Genomic DNA, 22,620 nt, shown 5'->3' with positions numbered 1-22,620 from the left:
CAACACAGAGACATAGGTATTGTAAACAATGTGTTAACATAGATAAAGATGGTGCATGAAATAATCTGATGTTTAGTGTAAACGTATGAACGGATGAGCTTTATAGTATAAGAAACTGGATGCATTATAGAATATGGGCATAATCATCAATGGAGTGTCTCAAAGCCATGTATGATCAAGCACAATGCATAGAAGGTACGCATAGGCATTTAGTCTTGTTCTGATCTTGTTTAGAGAACTATCAAGGTGAAGGTAGGCTGCAAGAGAGTTCTAAATCTTAGGGACATTATTAGGAAAGAACTGTTTCTATTTAGAGCTAGTCTTGAACTTGGGAGTTTGAAATCAGGCAACAGATTACTCATTGTTGATCTGTTCCCAAGTATACTTCCTTGTAGGGGAATCATGTGATCTCCAACGAATCCAAAACGCCTCAGCCAGGATCATATTAGACATCCCGCGCAACGAACACATCTCTGGTCACCTGAAAGACCTCCACTGGCTACCCGTCAATAAGAGAATCACTTTCCGGCTGCTAACCCACGCTCACAAATCACTCTACGACATCGGACCAGAATGCCTCAACTCACGACTGTCCTTCTACACCCCCTCCCGCCAACTACGTTCTTCCAGCCAAGCCCTCGCCACTGTACCCCGCATCAACAAGACCACCATGGGAGGCAGATCCTTCTCATACCTGGCTGCTAAAACTTGGAACTCACTCCCCACTTACCTTCGCCTTACCCAGAACCACCTAGCATTCAGAAAGCAACTTAAAACGTGGATATTTGAGAAGTAATCCTCCTCCCCTCCCTAAGCGCCTTGAGACCCTCTGGGTATGTAGTGCGCTATATAAATTACTTGACTTGACTTGACTTGACTTGACTCTCCTTCGAAACAGAGACCTTCCCGGAGAGCAGGAAGCACGCCGAGATCAACGCCCTCCTGAAGAATCCCAAGGCTGACCCGAGCGACCTCAAGAACTTCTGGCCCATCTCCCTGCTTCCGTTCCCAGCGGAAGTCATGGAAAAGATCGTAAACACCCAGCTCACTCGCTACCTAGAAGACAACAGCATCCTGGACCCCTCCCAGTCAGGCTTCCGCAGCAATCACAGTACCGAGACCGCCCTCATCGCCGCCACAGACGACATCAGAATCCTACTCGACAACGGCGAGACAGCGGCCCTCATCCTCCTGGACCTCTCTGCCGCCTTCAACACCGTCTGCCACCACACACTACGCACACGCCTCTACGACGCAGGAATCCTAGACAAGGCCCTGAACTGGACCACCTCCTCCCTCACCGACAGGACCCAGAGAGTCCTCCTCCCCCATTCCATTCAAAACCACCAAAACCATCTGCGGCGTCCCCCAGGGATCCTCCCTCAGCCCGACGCTGTTCAACGTCTATATGGCCCCCTCACTCGCATCGCCAGACTACACGACCTCAACATAATCCCCCACACCGCCAAAGCCAACCTACACCAGGGCATAAAGGCCGTCGCCGATTGGATGGAGGCAAGCAGGCTCAAGCTGAATACGGACAAAACGGAGATCCTCATCCTCGGGCCCAACCCCTCAGCGTGGAACGACTCCTGGTGGCCAACATCACTGGGAACCCCCCCGGTACCAACCAACCAAGCAAGCAACCTAGGAGTCATCCTCGATTCCAAGATCAGCATGACCAACCAAGTCAACGCAGTCTCCTCCTCCTGCTTCCACACCCTCCGCATGCTCCGAAAGATCTGCAGATGGATCCCGGCGGACACACGGAAAACCGTCACCCATGCTCTCGTCAGCAGCCGTCTTGACTACGGAAACGCCCTCTATGCCGGAGCCCCATCCAAGCTCATCAACAGACTCCAAAGAATACAGAACGCCTCAGCACGCCTGATCCTTGACGTCCCCCGCAGGGACCACATCACCCCGCACCTGAGAGACCTGCACTGGCTCCCTGTCGACAAAAGAATCACATTCAAACTCATGATCCACGCACACAAAGCACTCCACACGACCGGCCCTGATTATCTCAACAAAAGACTCACCTTCCACATACCCAACAGGAAACTCCGTTCCGCTGACCTGTCCCTGGCCGCCGTCCCGCGCATTCACAGAACCACTACCGGGGGCAGATCCTTCTCCCACCGCGCCGCCAAGTCCTGGAATGCCCTCCCCCTCTACCTAAGACAGACCACAGACCTCCGGCCTTCAGAAGACTGCTCAAGACCTGGCTCTTCGACCACTAGCTGCAGCTGCCCCCCTCGCCCTCAGCGCCTTGAGACCCTAGTGGGTAAGTAGTGCGCTTTACAAATTTCCTGATTGATTGATTGATTAGGTGCTATGAGCCTCAATGGGTAACCAATTCAGATAGGATGTATTTATTGAAACATTCTGATTAGAGTAGTGCAGAATGAATGGCTGCAAATCAAACCAAGGGAGGCCTATTACCACATTCAGCCATTAAAATGAATCTTGTTCCCAATATATACATTAGATATTTCTGGAAAGAAAGCGACTAATATATCTTACAACTTTCAACAGGTAACTTGCAAGGCACAGAGTGCCTGCTAGCAGCTGCCACCCTATCAACTACAGGAATGTCTTTAGTTTCTTCTTTGACCTGATACATGCTGCTTCTTCCTGCCTTAGGTGATTCACTGAGCTACCACAACAACATGATCTTCTCTACAAGAGACCGTGATCGCAATAAACACATTATGCCCTGTTCCATCTCATACCGCGGGGCCTGGTGGTATAAGAATTGCCATTATGTCAACCTGAATGGGCTCTATGGGAACAATAAAGATCATCAGGTGAGAATGAACCAAATTAAAAGTATAAAACTAAAAGTGTAAACCTTTTTGCTGAAAATCTGTTTCTCCATAAATATGCATAACAATGCTTCTTTCACAATACAATTAGAGGCCGATTACGATGTAGGTTGGAAAGCCTCCAACCGCAAGTTGAAAGCTTTCCTACCATGTTGGAGACTTTCCGACCAACTTGGTTGGTTTTTGGTCCGACCACCCGATTACGATGTTGGCGGTCGGAACGTAGGCCGGCCAGTCATTCTAACTTGGTTGCAACCGGCTCTCGGAGTATTCCTGTTGGTCGAAATCGCACCGCAATCCCCTATGGATCTCAAAAAAGACAGAGCCATCCAATTATCCCAAGAGGACTGGGTATGATTGATAACAAAATACAAAAGTGTCCCCTAAGGAATCATTCAGCAAAAACAATTTTGACTTATCATTAAGTCACAACAAGTGAACATATAATTCAACAATGCATGGGGTTATCTTCATGTACCATTATTTAATATGGTCAATTCAAAGATGCAACATGGCAACATCGATACTACTAAACATGTGAGATCTATTCATCAGTAGTATACAACATCTTTCGCTTTTGTATGGACAAATGAAATACCATACACGTACAAGTTTTTATAACATAGTATTAGGATTTCAGATATACATGAAAGTTCCTATGTAAGCAAAACGATGTTTAAAGCGTCGACGTTTCGGTCCAATAACGGTTTATACATTCCACAGGACCATCAAATTCCAAGCTTATACCAAGGAGCATAATAGCTACTGCTCCTCCCTGATCAAGGATTTTCTTAGATTCCTCGACCACAGCAAGAAGAGCTGTTTCGGTTCCATGCTGAGGGCGAAAACATGTCTGAGAGTAATTCACCTATTTCCATTCTATACACCCACACATGTACACACAGTAACTCAATGTTGAATGTGGTGTAGTGGCTTACCTGTCAACTTTCGACCCAGGCGAAATAGGGGCAAATAATGGCACTGGACCAAAACCTTGTTGCTAGGTGATGTAGGTGAATTAACTCATCTCTCTTTGCTTCAGCCCAAAATCAAAAGTGCTTAGAATTAGGTTAATTGCATGTATGATGCACTACATAAATAAATGCGTATCAGGACATAAATAACTTCAATGGTGATCTCTCACCGAGTTCTATCCGGGGCAAGACAGAATCTGTATCCTTCATCGTTTGCTTTTACACAATGAATGTCACTTTAAGAAAGCAGTAGCGCCGCCATACACTCTGCACCCTAGGATAAATGGAGGCACCGAACCCGAGTATGGCAGGTAGTCTTGCACAGGCGGGAAGCAGAACTTGCGCAAGCCTCTTTTGTGAGCTGACTGGCTAGTCCGATCGGAATCTATACGTTATAACCCAAAGCAACAAATGCTGTCTCATAAGCACTTGCAGCCTTACCTAAACAGCCAATATCTATTACAGGTCAGAGGACGACTGGGAGAAACATTTACTGCTGACAACTCTCCCACTGCTGTACTTGCTTAATTTGAGTAAGTGGTAGCTGGTGCGCCTACCGATGTACATTTTAGGGGAGCGGAAGACGAACGGGAAAAACGGAGGAAGAAAAAGACAGAAAAAAGTCACCAAGGAAAAAAAGTAGGGACCTGCAAGAGTAAGATAAGGGGCCATGGAGTGTCTGGCATTGTATGCAAGAGGTACTAGCCTTGGTATTCGGCGCACAGGTATTTAATATCGCCGCTTTTGCTTCTGCGCTGCGCTTTAAAGAAATTAAACACTGCCCAGAGTAATATACACCGATGCGTCATTATGTTATGTGGAACACCACAAACAGGTGCTTTTTAGAATTTGTAGCTTTGCCTTTACATTGTGGGCTTTAAAAAAAAAAAGATTTTTAACTGCCGTGCAGGTCCACTTTTGCTAGTGAAAAATGCAAACAGCAGGTTTTAGCAAAACACAAAACTTTGCCAAAAGAACATTCATAAGACCTCTGGCCGGTTACACCTTGCACTGTTTATCAGAGCAACTGTTTACAAGAAATGCAAAAGTAGATTTCCCACTTGGTAATCGTCCAGATTATAAAATTGCTATTTACAAAGTCTCAGCCTTTTACACACACTTGTAACCCTGCGTCTGTGACCAGCTCTGGGGTCAACAGAGGGTAGTGCGCGTACCAAATGCGTATGCTTCCCATGCTGATTTTTAACGGCCCATACTCACCCGGTGCACGTACAATCCGGCTGAAGCGGAACCTCGGAATACCCATGGGCAGTATGTACGAAGGCAGCCATGGCGAGCGACCTCTGCTGCTGTAGATAGACCCAGACAGTGGAGTCCGGAAGAAGGGATCAAGACTGGAGAGTAATCATGTTCTCTACATCTCTGTTGATCGAGTCTGAACGCCACTGTAGCACAGCATTCACTGCTGAACGGCAGCTGCATTGGAGAAATCATATCCGGGGCAAAGTAGCAGTAGTAATTCAAATATATAACCCACTCAAAAGAAGTATGGACAATACAATGTAATTCCGTACAGTACGGGAACTCTTTGGCAAGCGATAAAAATGTAGCTGAAACGCGACTCAAACGTAATCAAATTCACTGCACTGGAGACGCTGACAAAGCAAAACGGTTTTGTTTTGTTGTGCATAGAGTATCTATACATGCACACTGTGACCGACGTACACCATACCTACTCTACGTATGCATACAGAACAGTGCACACGGACCAACAAAGTGCCAGACATAATTGCACACATGCACAACAAGTTTGAAGCGCAGCCCACTCCTGCAAAAGCCACTATGAAATGAAAAAAACATGGCGTCCCCAAAAAAAAATAAACATCCGCCCACCGCCGCATGACATTTTAAAAGGGGCGGAGAGGGAAAAAATTGCCGGAACGCCCACGAATCACTTCGGAAAATGACGGTCAGATCTCTCTTCCAATGGCTAGCCTCCATTTATGGAGCTAGCCAATGGAAGAGAGAGGCGGGAATAAGCCACATACTGGTAAACAAAAGTTTGCGCCTGCGCGAACGCTGCCGCGCAGCGGATCGCCAGGCAAAACCTAAAAAGGAAGGTTTGGGCCTAGCAAAAGATGTACTTTTTCAGGTCGACATGGTAGTTTAAAGCTGCTTACATAGGGTGTATTGGCAGGGTTGAGACATGTTTATAGTTCTACTTAAGTGAGTGGCACAATCAGTGCTGCAGGTCCACTAATAGCTTTTAATTTACAGGCCCTGGTCACAAGAAGTACGATTTTACTAGAGACTTACAAGTAAATTAAATATGCCAATTGGGTATGTCTCAATTCTACCACGTTTAAAGGAGAGCGCACAAGCACTTTATCATTGTTTAACAGTGGTAAAATGTGCAGAGCCTTAAAGCCAGCAAAACCAAAGAGAGCAAACAGAAAGGCTGAAGGCAAAACATTTATGAAGTAATCAACACCAAGGATGCCAGGTCTAACAGATGTTCCCCACCTCCCAGCTGAAAGTTGGGAAAACTACCCAATCCCTTGGGAATTTTCTTCACTAAGGGGGAAACACCTGGAAAGACCATCAGAGTTGATGTTGTCTGTTCCAGTATAGTGTTCTACTGTAAAGTCAATTGCCTGTATGGAAACAACCCATCTCATCTATTTGGAATTCTCACCCCTCATCTGCGTCACCCATATGAGAGATCTGTGGCCTGTATGAATTCAGAGGTGACCACCAAACAGGTATGGTCTCAGCTTCTTAAGGGGTCCAGACCACTGCAAAGGCTTCCCTCTCTATTGAACTCCACCTCTGTGCCAAGGGAAGTAACCTCTTACTGATGAAGGCTACAGGTTCATCCTTGCCCTGAGGTGTCAGTCTGTAAAATGAACTCCTTGGAGAAGTCAGGGACCTTAAGCACGGGTGCTGTGCACATGGCCTCCTTCAGGGTGTAAAAAGCATTCTGGCATGCCTCTGTTAAAATCACCTGTTTGGGCAGCTTCTTAGAAATCAGCTCTGTCGAAGGGTGCAACAATGGTGCTACACCCCTTAAAGAATCTCCTGTGATAACCAGTGAATCCCAAGAAGGCTCTCACTGCCATCTGGGTCTTGGGAGGGTTCCCAAGCCAAAATGGTCTTGAACTTCGCCCAGAGCTGCTGCACTTAGCTCCTCCCTCTTGGTGCCTGCCATTTACTGGCCTTGATCAGTCAGCCCCACCCTCTGCACAGCTGGAAGCACTTCCCTGAGGTGACACAGATGGTCTTCCCAATTAGAATCAAAGACTACAGTGTTACCTGGATAGGCAGCACGGAAGCTCTCCAAGCCAGTCAGGACCTAGTTGATCAACTTCTGAAAAACGTGTCAGGGGCGTTCTTCAACCCAAAGGGCATTACCCATAACTGGAAGTGCCCTTTGGGGTAGAGAACACCTACCTCTCATGGCTCCTTCGTTTAAGAAAATCTGCCAGTACCCAGATGTTAAATCAAACGTGCTGAGGAACTTGGCAGCTCTTAACCGATCTATGAGATCATCAGCGCAGGGAGTGGGGGTGAGTCAATCTTGGTGACTGCATTGAGTCCCTCTAAATCCACACAGAAGTGCAGTTCTGGGTTGGTACCTGGAGGAGCTGTTTTAGGGCTCAGTGACACCTAAATCCAGCATGCTGGCTCTTACCATGTCAGTCAGCCTGTAGATTTTACTCTTCACATGCATACTGTCCCCAGTATCAATATCATGGGCATACCATGTAGTGAGTCTTGGGATAAGGGAAAAGAGTGAGGCAAACCGCCCTATCAACTGATGGTAGTCTCTCTGTTGATCGGGTAGGGGAGAGGCTGACCCCCTACACTGACCCATCCTGCTCCTTGGAAGACAGAAGGTCGGGGAGAAGTTCACTCTCCTCTTCCACTCCATTATTTATGACCAGGAGCATTGCTAACCTCTTGAAGTGAAGTTTGAGGTCACTGACGTGCAATACCCTCAACGGGTTACTGGGATCTTGAGGTCTACCAGCTAAGTGACCTGACTATCACATTTTCACCTCATAGGCCCAGATCACTGGTCTTGCAGGGCCCTGTGCTTCTTGCTTCCATCACCCACACGTTTAGGCCAGGTAGAAACTCAACTAGACTGCCTACTGGTCATACCACCATTTTATGACATTTTGGCTGGCCCCTAGATTCTCTTTGGCTTGCTTCCAGAAGTGTTTCACCTGGGTACGGAATGCTAGCATGGAGCTGACCACATCCTGGGGGGCCTTCCTGGAAGCTTGCTCCCAACCCTCCAACACCAAACTGAGACGTCTTCTCACAAGGAGCCTGTACAGCAGTTCAAAGGGGCTGAAGCCAACCCCCTTCTGTGGTATCTCCCTGTAGGCAAACAAAAAGCATGGCAGGGGACGTCCTACTTCCACCTCAAGAGCTCTGATAGGCCCAGGATCATAAATGTTAGGGTCTTGTTGAACTTTTCAACAAGAGCATTAGTTTGGGGGTGGTTAACAGTAGAGAACTTGTGGGTTACCCCATACTCTGTACACATGGACTTCATTTACGCTGGCATGAAGTTGGTACCACAGTCAGATAACACCTCGCTGGAGAACACCATATGAGTAAAGATGCCTATAAATGACCTAGTCACTGCTGGCGCAGTCACCATCCTCAGAGGTATAGCCTCCGGGTACCGGGTGACATGGTCCATCAATTAAGGATGTACCTGTTGTAAGGGGCTGTCTTGGGGTCCAGAGGCCCCCAATACCCAGCAATGTTGATGCCCAATCTTTCAAAGGTGGTGCCAATGACAAGGAATGGCTAAAGGGGAGCCTTGCGCTTCGCTCCTGACTTGCCACTGGACTGGCTGGTAGGGCATGACCTGTAGAATGTATCTGAGGCCATCCTCACCCAGTGACAGTAAAAGTGGGTGAAAAGGCTTCTCAAAGGTCTTGCCCTGCCCTAGATGACCTGCTAGGGGAACATACTTAGCCAGCTCCATTAGGAAGAGCCTTGTGCACTGAGGGATCGCCAACATACAGGTTGCACCAGGCTCAGGAACCTTACATTTGTTATATAGGAGACCATTCTCCCAAGTAAATCAGGTGTTTACCAGAGGTGTTGCCAGGTGTGTTGGCCTCTGCCTGCTGCCATGGGCTTCCAAGAGGAGGGCACACCATGTGCGCCTTGCAGACCTCCTCCCTGGTGGACACCCTTCCTGCTGCCAGTTGACCAGCTCGGGTAAGTTCCCCAGTGTGGCAACATCCTCCCATGTAGGTTCCGGGGTGTCACCCTCTGACTTAACCTCATCCCGGACCCTGGGAATTTCAGAGGCGGGTTTCCTACACTCCTTGCTCTTTCTCTTTTTAGCAGCCACTGGGCCATTCTTGTAGGCTCCACGTCCTCATGACTACCTTCTTGGGCAGCCATGGGGCATGCAGCCAGGCACACCCACTCAGGCAACAGTAACAACTCCAGTGCGACCTGAGCTCCACCTCCTTCCATATGGTGTGTTCTATATCACTGTCAAGTAGACGATCCACATGCATGGATGGTTTCACAGTTACCCTCAAGTAACCTGTGAGCCCCCTACCCCCACACTCAAAGTGAGCCAGAGCCACTGGGTTGTGACTCTCATGGTTGTTGGCAACGACTTGATGAAATGCATTAGGGATAACCTGCCCTGCGGTCAACAGATAACATCTGACAGTTGTCTTGCTGTTTGTTTTGTATTTGTAAAAAGGGGGTGGTGGCCACTCACACCAAGGGAACAGGCCACTACAGAACTTGAGAAAATACGGCTTGCCCTCTGGACCACAGCTATTATCTCGTAAATATACCAGACATTATTTTATTTATTTATTTATACGATTTGTAGAGCGCATACGTTTGCCCTTGGGCGTCTTGGCGCTAAGATTACTAAAAGGATCTCTGAGTAATGGCAGCGTTTTAGGCGGAAGATTCATTACTGGTTAAATAACCAAGTCTTCACCAGCTTCCTAAACTGAAGGAGAGACTGTGCCGATCTGATAGTCAGCGGAAGCGAATTCCAGAGTCTGGCTGCAGACACTGTAAAGCGCCTGTCTCCCCAAGTAACCGTTCTGGTACGGGGTACTGCTAACTGATGTAACTGCATCGATCTCAGTTGTCTTGATGGGCAGTAGATGGAAAGCTGCTCTTGCAGAAACCTTGGGCCTTGGTTGTGAGTAGCTTTGAAAGTTAGACACAGGGATTTGAATTTAATGCGGTTTTTAATTGTTAGCCAGTGATAACTCTTAATTATGTGACTAACTGATTTGAATTTAGGAGTTCTGGATAACAATCTGGCTGCCGCATTTTGGATCATTTGGAGTTTGGAGATTACCCGGGATTGTGCATTGGCAAACAAGCCATTACAGTAGTCCAAGGAGGAGAGCACAAGTGTGCTCACCACTGTTTTACCCGCGCTGTCAGAGAGAAATGGGAGAATTTTCCTTATCAATTTAAGTTTGTGGTGAGCATTTGCTACTGTCTGGTTGGCGTGTGCTGCAAAATTAAGTTTCTCATCAAAAACTATGCCCAAGTTTCTGACCTTAGCTGACGGTGTTGGTAGAGTTCCCAAAGACGGAGGCCACCACTCAGGAGACCATTGTGGGGCGATCTTACCAAAGATAACTACCTCCGTCTTTTCGGAGTTCAACCTCAAGCAGTTGGCCTGCATCCAGTCTTTAATAGCCAGCATACCCTCTTGAAACAGTGCCGCTACCTGCTCCCCGTCATTATTGATAGCGAGCACCAGCTGGGTGTCATCAGCATAGGAGGTAAGGCTCATATGGTAGGTTTTAATCACTCTCGCCAAGTCCAACACATAGATATTAAACAGTGTTGGACTTAGCGATGAGCCCTGAGGAACTCCACAAGGTAAGGCAAGCTCTGGTGATTTGAAAGGACCCAGCGTGACTGCTTGAGTTCTGCTGGAAAGAAACGAGGTGAGTAGTTCTTTAGCACTGGATCGGATGCCCAAATTTCCGACACGGTCAATCAAGATGGAGTGATTGACCGTGTCGAAGGCGGCCGACAAATCCAGCATAATAAGCACTGCTGTCCCTCCATGATCTCTGATTGTTCTAATGTCGTCTGCGGCTTTAATGAGAGCCGTCTCAGTGCCATGGAGCTTTCGAAACCCGAACTGCGTATCATCCAGCAGTTTGTTTTGCTCGAGATAATCAGCCAGCTGAATGTTCATTACCTTTTCAAGCACTTTGGCAAGAAATGGGAGGCTGGCGATAGGTCTATAGTTTTTCAACAGCTCCTTATCTAAAGATGGTTTTTTTAGGAGCGGTTTTAGCAGAGTATTCTTTAGCATGTTCGGATATATCCCTGACCTGAGGATCATGTTACAAACTTGTGTGATGGTGGTGCTGATAACGTCAATCACTGGTAGGTAGACTTTAGGAGGACATGGGTCTAGAGCCGAACCTGTTTTTATGGACATCATAATGTCCCTAATCTGATCCTCCTCCAATCCTTCAAATTGGGTCAATAAGCAAGTGGGAGGGTTAATTTGAGTAGGTGGAGGAACATGAGTGTCTTTAATTGAGAACTCAGAATAGATGTCGTTAACTTTGGTGAAAAAGAAGTTAGCCAAAGAATCACAAAGGGCCTGTGAAGGAGAAGGGGCTGTATCTGTAAGCTTCCCAGCTAGTTGCTTCACTACTTCAAATAGCTGTTTGCTGGAGTTTTTAGAGGAATCAATTTGATTCTCAAAAAACTTCTTCTTAGTTTCAATGATCAGTTTTTTGTAGATAAGTTGGGTATCTTTATATCGTAGTTTACTGTTTTGATCATAAGACTTTCGCCAGAGCCTTTCATGCCTTCGACATTCTTGTTTTTGTTTTCTGAGTTCTTCTGTGAACCAAGGAGAGGATGGTGTCTTTCTATTGCTGGATATGGTCTTAAGAGGAACTAGTAGATTAGTAGCATTCCCTATCCACTCAGTGAATTGTTTGGCAGCTAGGTTGGGTTCCATAGATATAATAGGGCGGGACATTCAATCAGCCCAGTTCAATTACACTCCCCCAGATTTTGTTTAGAGAGATAAATGCCACTAAGGTTGAAATTTCACATCAAAAATTGTAATTAATGAAAATACATCTTACTCTATTTCCTAATCTGCTTTAAAAACCATCTATTAATTCATTACTTAATAAACAATTCTAGTTTCATATGTAATCAACAGTTCTATAAACACATAAATGCCTATAAAATAATCAATACTACTAGCACACAGGAGAACCCTAATTCAGTATGTAAAGTTCTGTTGCATATGCTGATCCAGCAATAACTTTCAGAATGGAGTCCAGGTGAAGTTTATAGAATTCATCCCAGTTTCCCCTTATGGCTAGATTCAGTCACGCTCAGCGTCAACACGTTTTAGTGTATTTAAAACCATACACACCACCGTATTCAGGACAATAGTACTCGGGTATCAATCTCTCACGGAAATTTCATTACATGGATGGATAATCTAGAAAACGAACAGACATATTCTTTTTTGAAAAAGAAACAAAATCAATAAATATTCAAAAACAACAAATAAAGAAAACAACCTTTAAAAGTTTCATTAAAAAGCATCAGGAACCTTAATATATATTTGACCTTTATGTTTCCTTCCTCCTTAGTGGCACTGTTAATTTCGTTTTCTCATTCCTATTGAATAAGCCATGTATCACTTTTATAGGGCCCCCAGCTTAAAAAGAACAGGAGAACCCTCCTACCGGCTTCCGCTAACCACAAATAAATGCTACTCGCCCCCACTTTGTGGCCTAAGCAACATGCTTGTATCCATCAGTACACTCTTCCTTCCATTCTCACTCACTCACTCTTTTTGTTGCCAGTGGGCATGTAAACTCACTATCAATTGGGGGCCATTTTTCATTCAATAAATTATACACAGAAGTGTAGAAACTTTTCGGGTTTTTCTTCAATCCTCAATATTTTTCTGAGGTCAGCCTCTAAAAAGAAGACAGAAAAAAGAATGGCGATATTTTGTACTCATCCATGATGATTTCAAATTTTTTAATTTATATAATTTAATCAGGGGTGTGGATTTTCTATAGCCTGAAGGACATATTGTTTGGGGTCAAGCACAAGAAGTTTTCAGGTTTATTTTGTCATTGGAACAAGCAGGGCCTACTCCCTACAGTGCAAACCAGATTACACTACCACATTATGGATCAGGGAAGGACACTGTCCGCAGTTAAGGGAATAGTTGTGCCATATGTCAATGTTCGATCTTATATTTTAGGTTCATTAGTGCGAAGCCTTTATTATTAGGGTGAGTGCTCTAAGGAAATGTAAGTTCAGACTCCACTACTGACAGTGGTACCAGTATAAAAATGTTTCAACACATTTGCAAAGTTTAACAGTATAAGGCTACGAATAATGCTTCCAGGATGTGTTCTGATTCGAAGCAAATATATGCAAAAGCTTGAAAGCCAGATTGATGATTCTTTGCGTCAGTTACCAAAATGTGGTGATGAATGCTAGAATTTCCCAAAAATATTCATTTTTTTATAACATATTTTTATTAGCATTTGGGTATTTAAACAAGGTCTTTAACAATACATATTCAGCTTGCAAAAAATGTGCAGTTAATCATTACATTTTTCTGCATTCCTCCAAACTAGGGGGTAACATCAATTGGTTCACAGGTCACAAATAAATGTGCTGCCTTCATATCAATACAATTTCCTGGGCTATATCACTGGGTTAGAGTCTACTGTTATTTTATGATAAGGAAGGGGTCTAAACTTTGATATGTGGTATGTGGCACATTTGAGTCCAGTCTATCAAGCGAGAGGGTGTCTCAGTATTTATGACTATATGTCTCACAGCATGTTTTACATAGGGGATACCACAGAAGGAGGATCAAACTACCATAATAATAGAGAAAAAATAAAATAACAATAAACCAAGTAACTTTAACTTTGCGGTGTGTTGAGTCAGTTTAAGCTTTCTTCAGTGATATTGTGTGAGGGAGAGAAGGCTTGGCTCAGCAAAGGGCCTACAGCCTCGTACCTATCCGTCTTTCCTATCAGGCGAAGGTATGCTGGGGGTGGGCATTGCAACTCAAGGGGTCAATTTCCGTGCTACTCTTACTCCTAACCTACAGATTGGTACGACTCGCATTATCTGAGTGTGAGCTAGTATCAACTTCTTCCTCTATGTGACGGTGTCCATCAGGGTGTTCCCAACTTCCTAGGACCTCTCTCCAGGGACCCGCCATGGGATGTTATCTCAGTCCTAGAGCATCCTCCCTGGCCACAACCCTTGCCCAATGTGTCACATCTCTTTTCCAGTCTGCTTTAGCTGGCCCTATTGTTGATTTCCATGCTAATGCTATTCTCCTTTTGGCTAGGATTAATACCAGATCTACAAATTGGGGGCCATCCTTCCATTTGGATGGTCTAGGGAATGGTCCCAATATACAGGTCTCCATTGTGAGTTTGAGAGTGCTCCCTACTGTTGTCTCCGTCTGTTCTAAAACTTCACACCTAAATCTGTTTACTATCATACAGCTCCATACCACATGAGTGAAGTCAGCATTGTTGTAGTTGCATCTCTGACAGTTGTGTGTTTCTAAATGTAACCCAAATCCGATGTGGGGTCATGTATGTCCTGTGTGCGTAGTTAAACTGTATAAATTTGAATCTGGTGTTTCGGGAGACTTTTTTGTGATACGCCCGTTTCTTTTTCCATTCCCCGTTCAGGACAGTCATCCATTAGTCTCATAACTTTTGGAGTGGGGCATGTGACAGCTGTTGTAGTGCAGTATAGAACCATTTTACTTGGTGACACGCCCCGCCCACTGTATGTATGGATTGCAACGGTCCATGTGTCTCGTGCTCCTAACGTCCACAATACCACAGTTTACGGAATGTGCGTATCAGGTCTTCGCATAAAAGGATTTGCCCCGGTTGCAATCCAGTGCTTTCAACCAAGTCCTCCATTAGAACCAGCACTGATTGGTGTTAGCAATCCCCTATAGTCTGCAACCCCACAGCAGTCCAGTGAGACATTGTTCAGAAGTGAATATCCTCTTAGGGACACCGTGTGGTAGGCCTATCAGGGGTAGGACAGGCGCATATAAGGAGGTCCTCACCCGTGTGGCCACACTCCGTCTCCAGCACTGTAATGCTGTGGTTTGCAACAGCGACTGGTGCAGAATCACCAAAGCAGGGATTAGCATTTTAGCTAATAGCAAGGGTGTATGGTCCCCTGTATCAGTCGTATCAGTGCCCTCAGGGCCCACGCCCTCTATCCACTGTGCCAGCCACTGTAGTTAGGAGGCTAAATAGTAGGGCTTGAAGTTCGGCACTCCTAGTCCCCCTTCCTCAACTGGGTGCTGTAGTGTTAACAGGCTGTGAAACAGTGAAGGTCTTGGATCCTACGTCTGCCCAGCCCGGATCTCAACAACAGAGAAAACAGAACAAGGTGGCTGGACAGGAAAAATTAATATCACAATTAACAGACACGCAGTCAATATGTACTACGTGACCACGGGATTTATGTCCCAAAACAAATTTATTTTCTTTTTTACTCAGTTTATCAAAATTTCAAGAACACAGAGACAAACCAAAGACTGTCACGACAGTGAATTCATGAGTACAATATCTACAAATATACAAGTTTACAAATGTACAATACTTACAAAATGAATGGAGCAGAACAAATAAGAACAAATAAGAATGACACACCAACAAACAATGAAATAATTCAGTAATCAAAGAGTCAATTGCATTTATATACAGTGCAAAATTCGTGCAAAAAGCAAAGGTACAACCAGTGCATAGGACTATGAAACCAAGCGACAGGCGGGGGCAGATGGGATGGGACGCCTGCCTGCCTATCAGAACCTGTGGTTCAATGTTTGTATTGGGTTGCACAGCTAGGATCCAAAGTAGTGGAAAAATTCTTATCCTAGATGCACCCTTTTGAGTAACCACAGGGTGGAGGTGTCGACGCGTTTCGAACCAGGGTGTTAAAGGTTCTCTTCAGGACGGGGACTGGGAACAGTGAGTCTGTAACAATATACAGAGTAGGTGTCAGAATTGTGTAACATAGTATTGTAACAAATAACTCTGACTCCACACAGTTGAAAAAGACAATTACCTGCACGAGGGCAAGGGGTATGCCGTGGTGTCGGTAATTCACAAAGGATGATTGTTTCTGAAAAAACATATACAAAGTGGACTTAGCACGATGGTAAATTGGGAAGTCTGGGATAGTACAAGTACTGGTCAAAAGCCATAGGAAATTATGAATCATACCTGTAGTTCACACAGTGTTAATGCCGGAGATGTCTAGCCCGCCACGCGGTACACACTCGGAAGAGGGAACGGCTCACATTTTTTAACGTATGTCTTTTGAAGGCTGAGGAGACCACAAAAAATTGATTTTCAAGGTTAACCGGACTGACTCAAATGAACCGGCCACACAAGACCCACTTAGTCAGAGTTACGGGACACAGTGAAAAATTCCTACCTTAGTATGCGGCTTTTCGAATTGGGGCGTCTGGTCACAGAGGCCAATTTTGAGCCGGCGGGCGGTTTCTGATTTAAACCGGGACCTGTTTTAAACAAAACGAGTGTTTTTTTTTTTAAGAACATTCCCGTTGAACGGGGGCCAAGCGCTAAAGCCCCTAACAGGGGCGCGTTAGGTGTCCGAGACACTTACTTGTATTCGGGGAATCAATCTATCACTTCCGAAGGGACAATCAATCTGTCGGTGAGACACGATGCTCAGCCCGAGTGTTATGAAACCACCGGGTCGGTAGGCTAGTGGGAGTGTCTAGAGGCGGGATTACTAGAGCATGCTGGTACAAGTAGTTTGGGCCATATTCAAAAAAATTGTGCAAGTAAAATCCTAGAACGAGGACCTTAATCCACAAAATAATTCACGGTTAATATAAGGAGACAAAGGAAACTGTAATACACTGCTTGGTCTCTACCCTGACATAACTCTTTACATGCATGGTTGGTGTCACTGTCATTTTTACAACATCGGTACGGAGCACTGAACCTTAACACAATCATTACATGGTACATTCAAAAAACTATGGTCCCATCCCCAAGAAAATCAACGTGCCAAGAAAGATTTGAAAAACAGCGGAGGTTTTGCAGTGAATGAGGGGTAGAAGAAAAAGAGTTCAAGGTAGCAACAGAGCCAAGCTCTGCCGGACAATTGGAATTCAGTTCATAGGCTGGAAATTTCAGACATTTCATTCAAACCGGTGTTGGATGTGTCAAACTTCAAGATGAGGTACGCTTCTTTTTGGGACAAGCGGAGATCGGGGTCTCCACTGCCACCCCTGATGACTGCTAGAACCGTCCATCTAATGTCTTGACTGGAGTGTTTCTTTTGTAAAAAGTGAGACACAAGTGGGGCTGTCATGTTTTTGTTGTTAATTCTTGAGCGGTGTTGAATGATTCTCTGGCGGACCTCCTGCGTGGTTTTGCCAATGTACAGCATGTTGCACGGGCATTGAATGGCATACACAGCGTATTTGGTCTTGCAGTTTGTGTGTTCATTGTAACGCCAGAATTTGTTCCCATCCGTGAAGAGTGACCCTTCTATTGTGAGTTCGCAGACGGAGCATGTCCCGCATTTGCGATGCCCTGTGACTGGATTGGCTCCAAAGATTGTACTTTGAGGATCCCTTCTTGGGGGTGGTCTGGTGGATGTTATCATCTGCCCGATGCTCCTGTTCTTCTTAAGGGCAAAGAGAGGGGCACCTATGTCCGGGAGGATTTCTTCGACCAAATGCCAACTTCTTTTGATGATTTTTTGCAATTGGTTGGTGTGGGGGCCAAACTTTGTTAATAAAGTCCATGGTGTCCCTCAGATAGGATGGCACCTGTACCACAAGGGGTTTCAAAAATACATCAACAAATTTTGGAGTGGTACCGTAAGATCTTTTGAAACCCCTTGTGGTACAGGTGCCATCCTATCTGAGGGACACCATGGACTTTATTAACAAAGTCGAAGGCTTACAATTTGATTCTTCCAGTCAATTACTAGCAACTATGGATGTGTCATCCTTATATACACAAATACCTCAACAAGACGGCTTGGATGTTATGGAACTCTATTTGGATGGTCGACCTCGCCCCCACAGAGTTCCCACGGAACTTATAATCTCCTTGGCGACTGTGGCTCTCAAGAAAAACTTCTTCACTTTTGAGGATGAAATGTTTTTACAAATTAAAGGCTCAGCGATGGGCTGTCCTTTCGCCCCCGAAATGGCAATCTTGTATATGGGCCAGTTCGAAGAAAAATATGTTCTGAATAACAACCCCTACAGAGGCTTCATTGGACAATGGCTCCGATTTATAGATGACGTGTGGTGCGTGTGGAACGGTACATCTATACAATTGGAAGAATTCCACGTATGGCTGAACAATAGAAGCCCGGATATAAAATTCAGTTTGAGCTACCACGAAAGAACTCTTCCTTTCCTGGATGTTGAAATTTCAGTCAAAGACAATGTGCTGTCGTGCTCACTGTACCAGAAAAAGACGGACAAGAACAATGCTCTTCATTACAAGAGCTACCATCCGCGGAGCCTAAGGGACAATCTCCCTTATGGCCAATACCTCCGAGTAAGACGAAACTGCACTACCATCGAGCAGTTTGAGCTGCATGGTCAAGGTCTTACCTCGAAGCTACAAGAACGGGGCTATCACCAGAAACTCTTGAAACATTCCATGAAGAGGGCTAGATGGACACCCAGGGAACATCTCCTTGAGAAAAGACCCAAGCCCGCGACTGAGAGGATGGTATGTGTTTCCACCTTTGGCCCCCACACCAACCAATTGCAAAAAATCATCAAAAGAAGTTGGCATTTGGTCGAAGAAATCCTCCCGGACATAGGTGCCCCTCTCTTTGCCCTTAAGAAGAACAGGAGCATCGGGCAGATGATAACATCCACCAGACCACCCCCAAGAAGGGATCCTCAAAGTACAATCTTTGGAGCCAATCCAGTCACAGGGCATCGCAAATGAGGGACATGCTCCGTCTGCGAACTCACAATAGAAGGGTCACTCTTCACGGATGGGAACAAATTCTGGCGTCACAATGAACACACAAACTGCAAGACCAAATACGCTGTGTATGCCATTCAATCCCCGTGCAACATGCTGTACATTGGCAAAACCACGCAGGAGGTCCGCCAGAGAATCATTCAACACCGCTCAAGAATTAACAACAAAAACATGACAGCCCCACTTGTGTCCCACTTTTTACAAAAGAAACACTCCAGTCAAGACATTAGATGGACGGTTCTAGCAGTCATCAGGGGTGGCAGTCGAGACCCCGATCTCCGCTTGTCCCAAAAAGAAGCGTACCTCATCTTGAAGTTTGACACATCCAACACCGGTTTGAATGAAATGTCTGAAATTTCCAGCCTATGAACTGAATTCCAATTGTCCGGCAGAGCTTGGCTGTGTTGCTACCTTGAACTCTTTTTCTTCTACCCCTCATTCACTGCAAAACCTCCGCTGTTTTTCAAATCTTTCTTGGCACGTTGATTTTCTTGGGGATGGGACCATAGTTTTTTGAATGTACCATGTAATGATTGTGTTAAGGTTCAGTGCTCCGTACCGATGTTGTAAAAATGACAGTGACACCAACCATGCATGTAAAGAGTTATGTCAGGGTAGAGACCAAGCAGTGTATTACAGTTTCCTTTGTCTCCTTATATTAACCGTGAATTATTTTGTGGATTAAGGTCCTCGTTCTAGGATTTTACTTGCACAATTTTTTTGAATATGGCCCAAACTACTTGTACCAGCATGCTCTAGTAATCCCGCCTCTAGACACTCCCACTAGCCTACCGACCCGGTGGTTTCATAACACTCGGGCTGAGCATCGCGTCTCACCGACAGATTGATTGTCCCTTCGGAAGTGATAGATTGATTCCCCGAATACAAGTAAGTGTCTCGGACACCTAACGCGCCCCTGTTAGGGGCTTTAGCTCTTGGCCCCCGTTCAACGGGAATGTTCTTAAAAAACAAAAACACTCGTTTTGTTTAAAACAGGTCCCGGTTTAAATCAGAAACCGCCCGCCGGCTCAAAATTGGCCTCTGTGACCAAACGCCCCAATTCGAAAAGCCGCATACTAAGGTAGGAATTTTTCACTGTGTCCCGTAACTCTGACTAAGTGGGTCTTGTGTGGCCGGTTCATTTGAGTCAGTCCGGTTAACCTTGAAAATCCATTTCTTGTGGTCTCCTCAGCCTTCAAAAGACATACGTTAAAAAATGTGAGCCGTTCCCTCTTCCGAGTGTGCACCGCGTGGAGGGCTAGACATCTCCGGCATTAACACTGTGTGAACTACAGGTATGATTCATAATTTCCTATGGCTTTTGACCAGTACTTGTACTATCCCAGACTTCCCAATTTACCATCGTGCTAAGTCCACTTTGTATATGTTTTTTCAGAAACAATCATCCTTTGTGAATTACCGACACCACGGCATACCCCTTGCCCTCGTGCAGGTAATTGTCTTTTTTCACTGTGTGGAGTCAGAGTTATTTGTTACAATACTATGTTACACAATTCTGACACCTACTCTGTATATTGTTACAGACTCACTGTTCCCAGTCCCCGTCCTGAAGTGAACCTTTAACACCCTGGTTCGAAACGCGTCGACACCTCCACCCTGTGGTTACTCAAAAGGGTGCATCTAGGATAAGAATTTTTCCACTACTTTGGATCCTAGCTGTGCAACCCAATACAAACATTGAACCACAGGTTCTGATAGGCAGGCAGGCGTCCCATCCCATCTGCCCCCGCCTGTCGCTTGGTTTCATAGTCCTATGGACTGGTTGTACCTTTGCTTTTTGCACGGATTTTGCACTGTATATAAATGCAATTGACTCTTTGATTACTGAATTATTTTATTGTTTGTTGGTGTGTCATTCTTATTTGTTCTTATTTGTTCTGCTCCATTCATTTTGTAAGTATTGTACATTTGTAAACTTGTATATTTGTAGATATTGTACTCATGAATTCACTGTCGTGACAGTCTTTGGTTTGTCTCTGTGTTCTTGAAATTTTGATAAACTGAGTAAAAAAGAAAATAAATTTGTTTTGGGATATAAATCCCGTGGTCACGTAGTACATATTGACTGCGTGTCTGTTAATTGTGATATTAATTTTTCCTGTCCAGCCACCTTGTTCTGTTTTCTCTGTAGTGTTAACAGGGCCACCCTCCAGCAGCTCTTATCCCTGAAGAGATCTCTAAGTAAGGTGTCTAGCTGTCTAAACTAGCTAGGGGGCACTACTAATGGTAGGTTAACAAAGAAATACAGTAAGCGTGATAGCATCACCATCTTTGATAGGGAGATTCTTGCCATGAATCGGAGATGCAAAAAGCACCAAAAAGTAACACAAGTTTTAAGGGATCGCAGTGCGCCTCTGAGATTTCCTTCTCTCATATCCCCCAAGGAATTAAAAATATGGATCCCCAGATACTTACAGGTGTGGGGAGCCCAGTTAAGATCTATAGGCAGGTCCGCTGGGTGGGGAGCATCGGGCACCAGAGGGAACAGTTGGGTCTTGCTTTTATTGACATGTATTTTCGGAAACCCGCTCGTACCTATCCAAGATATTGAGTGCCGAATTGGCCTCATCAAGATATATCAGGAGATCATCCGCATATAGCAATATAATATGTATGTGCCCACCAACTATTACCCCCTGCCCTCACCTCCCTGGCGGAATAGTGCAACCAGCGGTTCTATCACTAAAGCAAATGGGAGTGGCAACAAGGGGCATCCCTGTCGGGCACCCCAGGAAGATATGATACTGCTTGGAGACTACTCTTTCCGTCCTGACCCTGGCAGTAGGTCGTTAATAAAGTAGCTTAACCCATTTTAACCACTCCTCACCAAGACCCATGTGTTGCATGGTATCAAATAGAAAGTCCCATCTAATCGTATTGAATTCCTTTTCTAGGTCTATTGCAAGGAGTGCTGCATTGGGGAGAAGCCCTATAGTAGGGTGGTATAATATATGACAGAGACAACGTAAATTATGGTAGGTGCTTCTCGTTGGAATAAAGAAGTTCTGGTCTGTGTGGACCAGTGTGGACATGTGCGGGAGCAGACGTTGGGCCAGAAGCTTACTGAGGATTTGAAAATCCATATTGAGCATGGAGAGAGGGCGATAATCCCGAACCCATGGGAGGGGGACTACTAGTGGCCCAGTCGTAGTGATTCTGCATAGACAGATGCCAGGCGGGGTACTAGTCTGAGGGCATACGTGGAGTAAAATTCTGCTGGTAGCCCATCTGGGCCCAGAATGTTATCCTTGGCCATGCTTTTGATAGCCCTTGTATTTTGTGAGGGTCAGTGGGACAACCCAAGTCTGCCATGTCTTGCTGGTCCAGCTGATTCAGCGGAGCCAGAGATAGGAAGGTTCTCCGCTTGTCGTGCGGTACGGGGGGCACGTCGTATAATGTTGCATAGTACTCGCAAAAGAGGGCATTGATGGCTTCCGGATCATGAACAGAGTGGCCCGTTTCGGTTCGAATGTGAGTGATCGGGGAGTCTCTGACTTCTGGTTTCATCAGCCAAGCTAAAACCTGGCCCGGTTTACCCTCCTCTTCCTCCACTGTCGCAAGATAGCCCCTATAGTCATAGCATCTTAAGTTCTCGAGAGCTAATTGGTACAGCTTTTGTGTGTCTTTCAGGCACTAATGTGTGTCTCGTCCTGTCTTTGTGTATTATCCAAGCCATACAGCTGATCCTCTAGCTGTCTAACTTCTAGGTGCAGTCCGTGCTGTGCTCTCACGGATTGTCCCAGACAGACC

General features: G+C 45.4%; 1 protein-coding gene across 15 annotated transcripts in view; it reads left to right on the top strand.

The window, feature by feature from the left end:
• Positions 1 to 22,620, top strand: part of TNXB (tenascin XB) — a 743,838-nt gene that overhangs the window by 710,628 nt on the left and 10,590 nt on the right. For all 15 annotated transcript variants that reach the window (XM_086924531.1, XM_086924530.1, XM_086924535.1 and 12 more), the window contains one exon: positions 2,647 to 2,810. In XM_086924531.1, the coding sequence (XP_086780657.1) occupies positions 2,647 to 2,810 (164 nt within the window). The remainder of the gene's footprint in view (positions 1 to 2,646; positions 2,811 to 22,620) is intronic.

The sequence above is a fragment of the Lissotriton vulgaris genome, chromosome 5 (assembly GCF_964263255.1).
Source record: "Lissotriton vulgaris chromosome 5, aLisVul1.2, whole genome shotgun sequence".
NCBI lineage: Eukaryota > Metazoa > Chordata > Amphibia > Caudata > Salamandridae > Lissotriton > Lissotriton vulgaris.
Note: the sequence above shows the minus strand (reverse complement) of the source record. Positions and strands in the feature narration are given on the sequence as shown.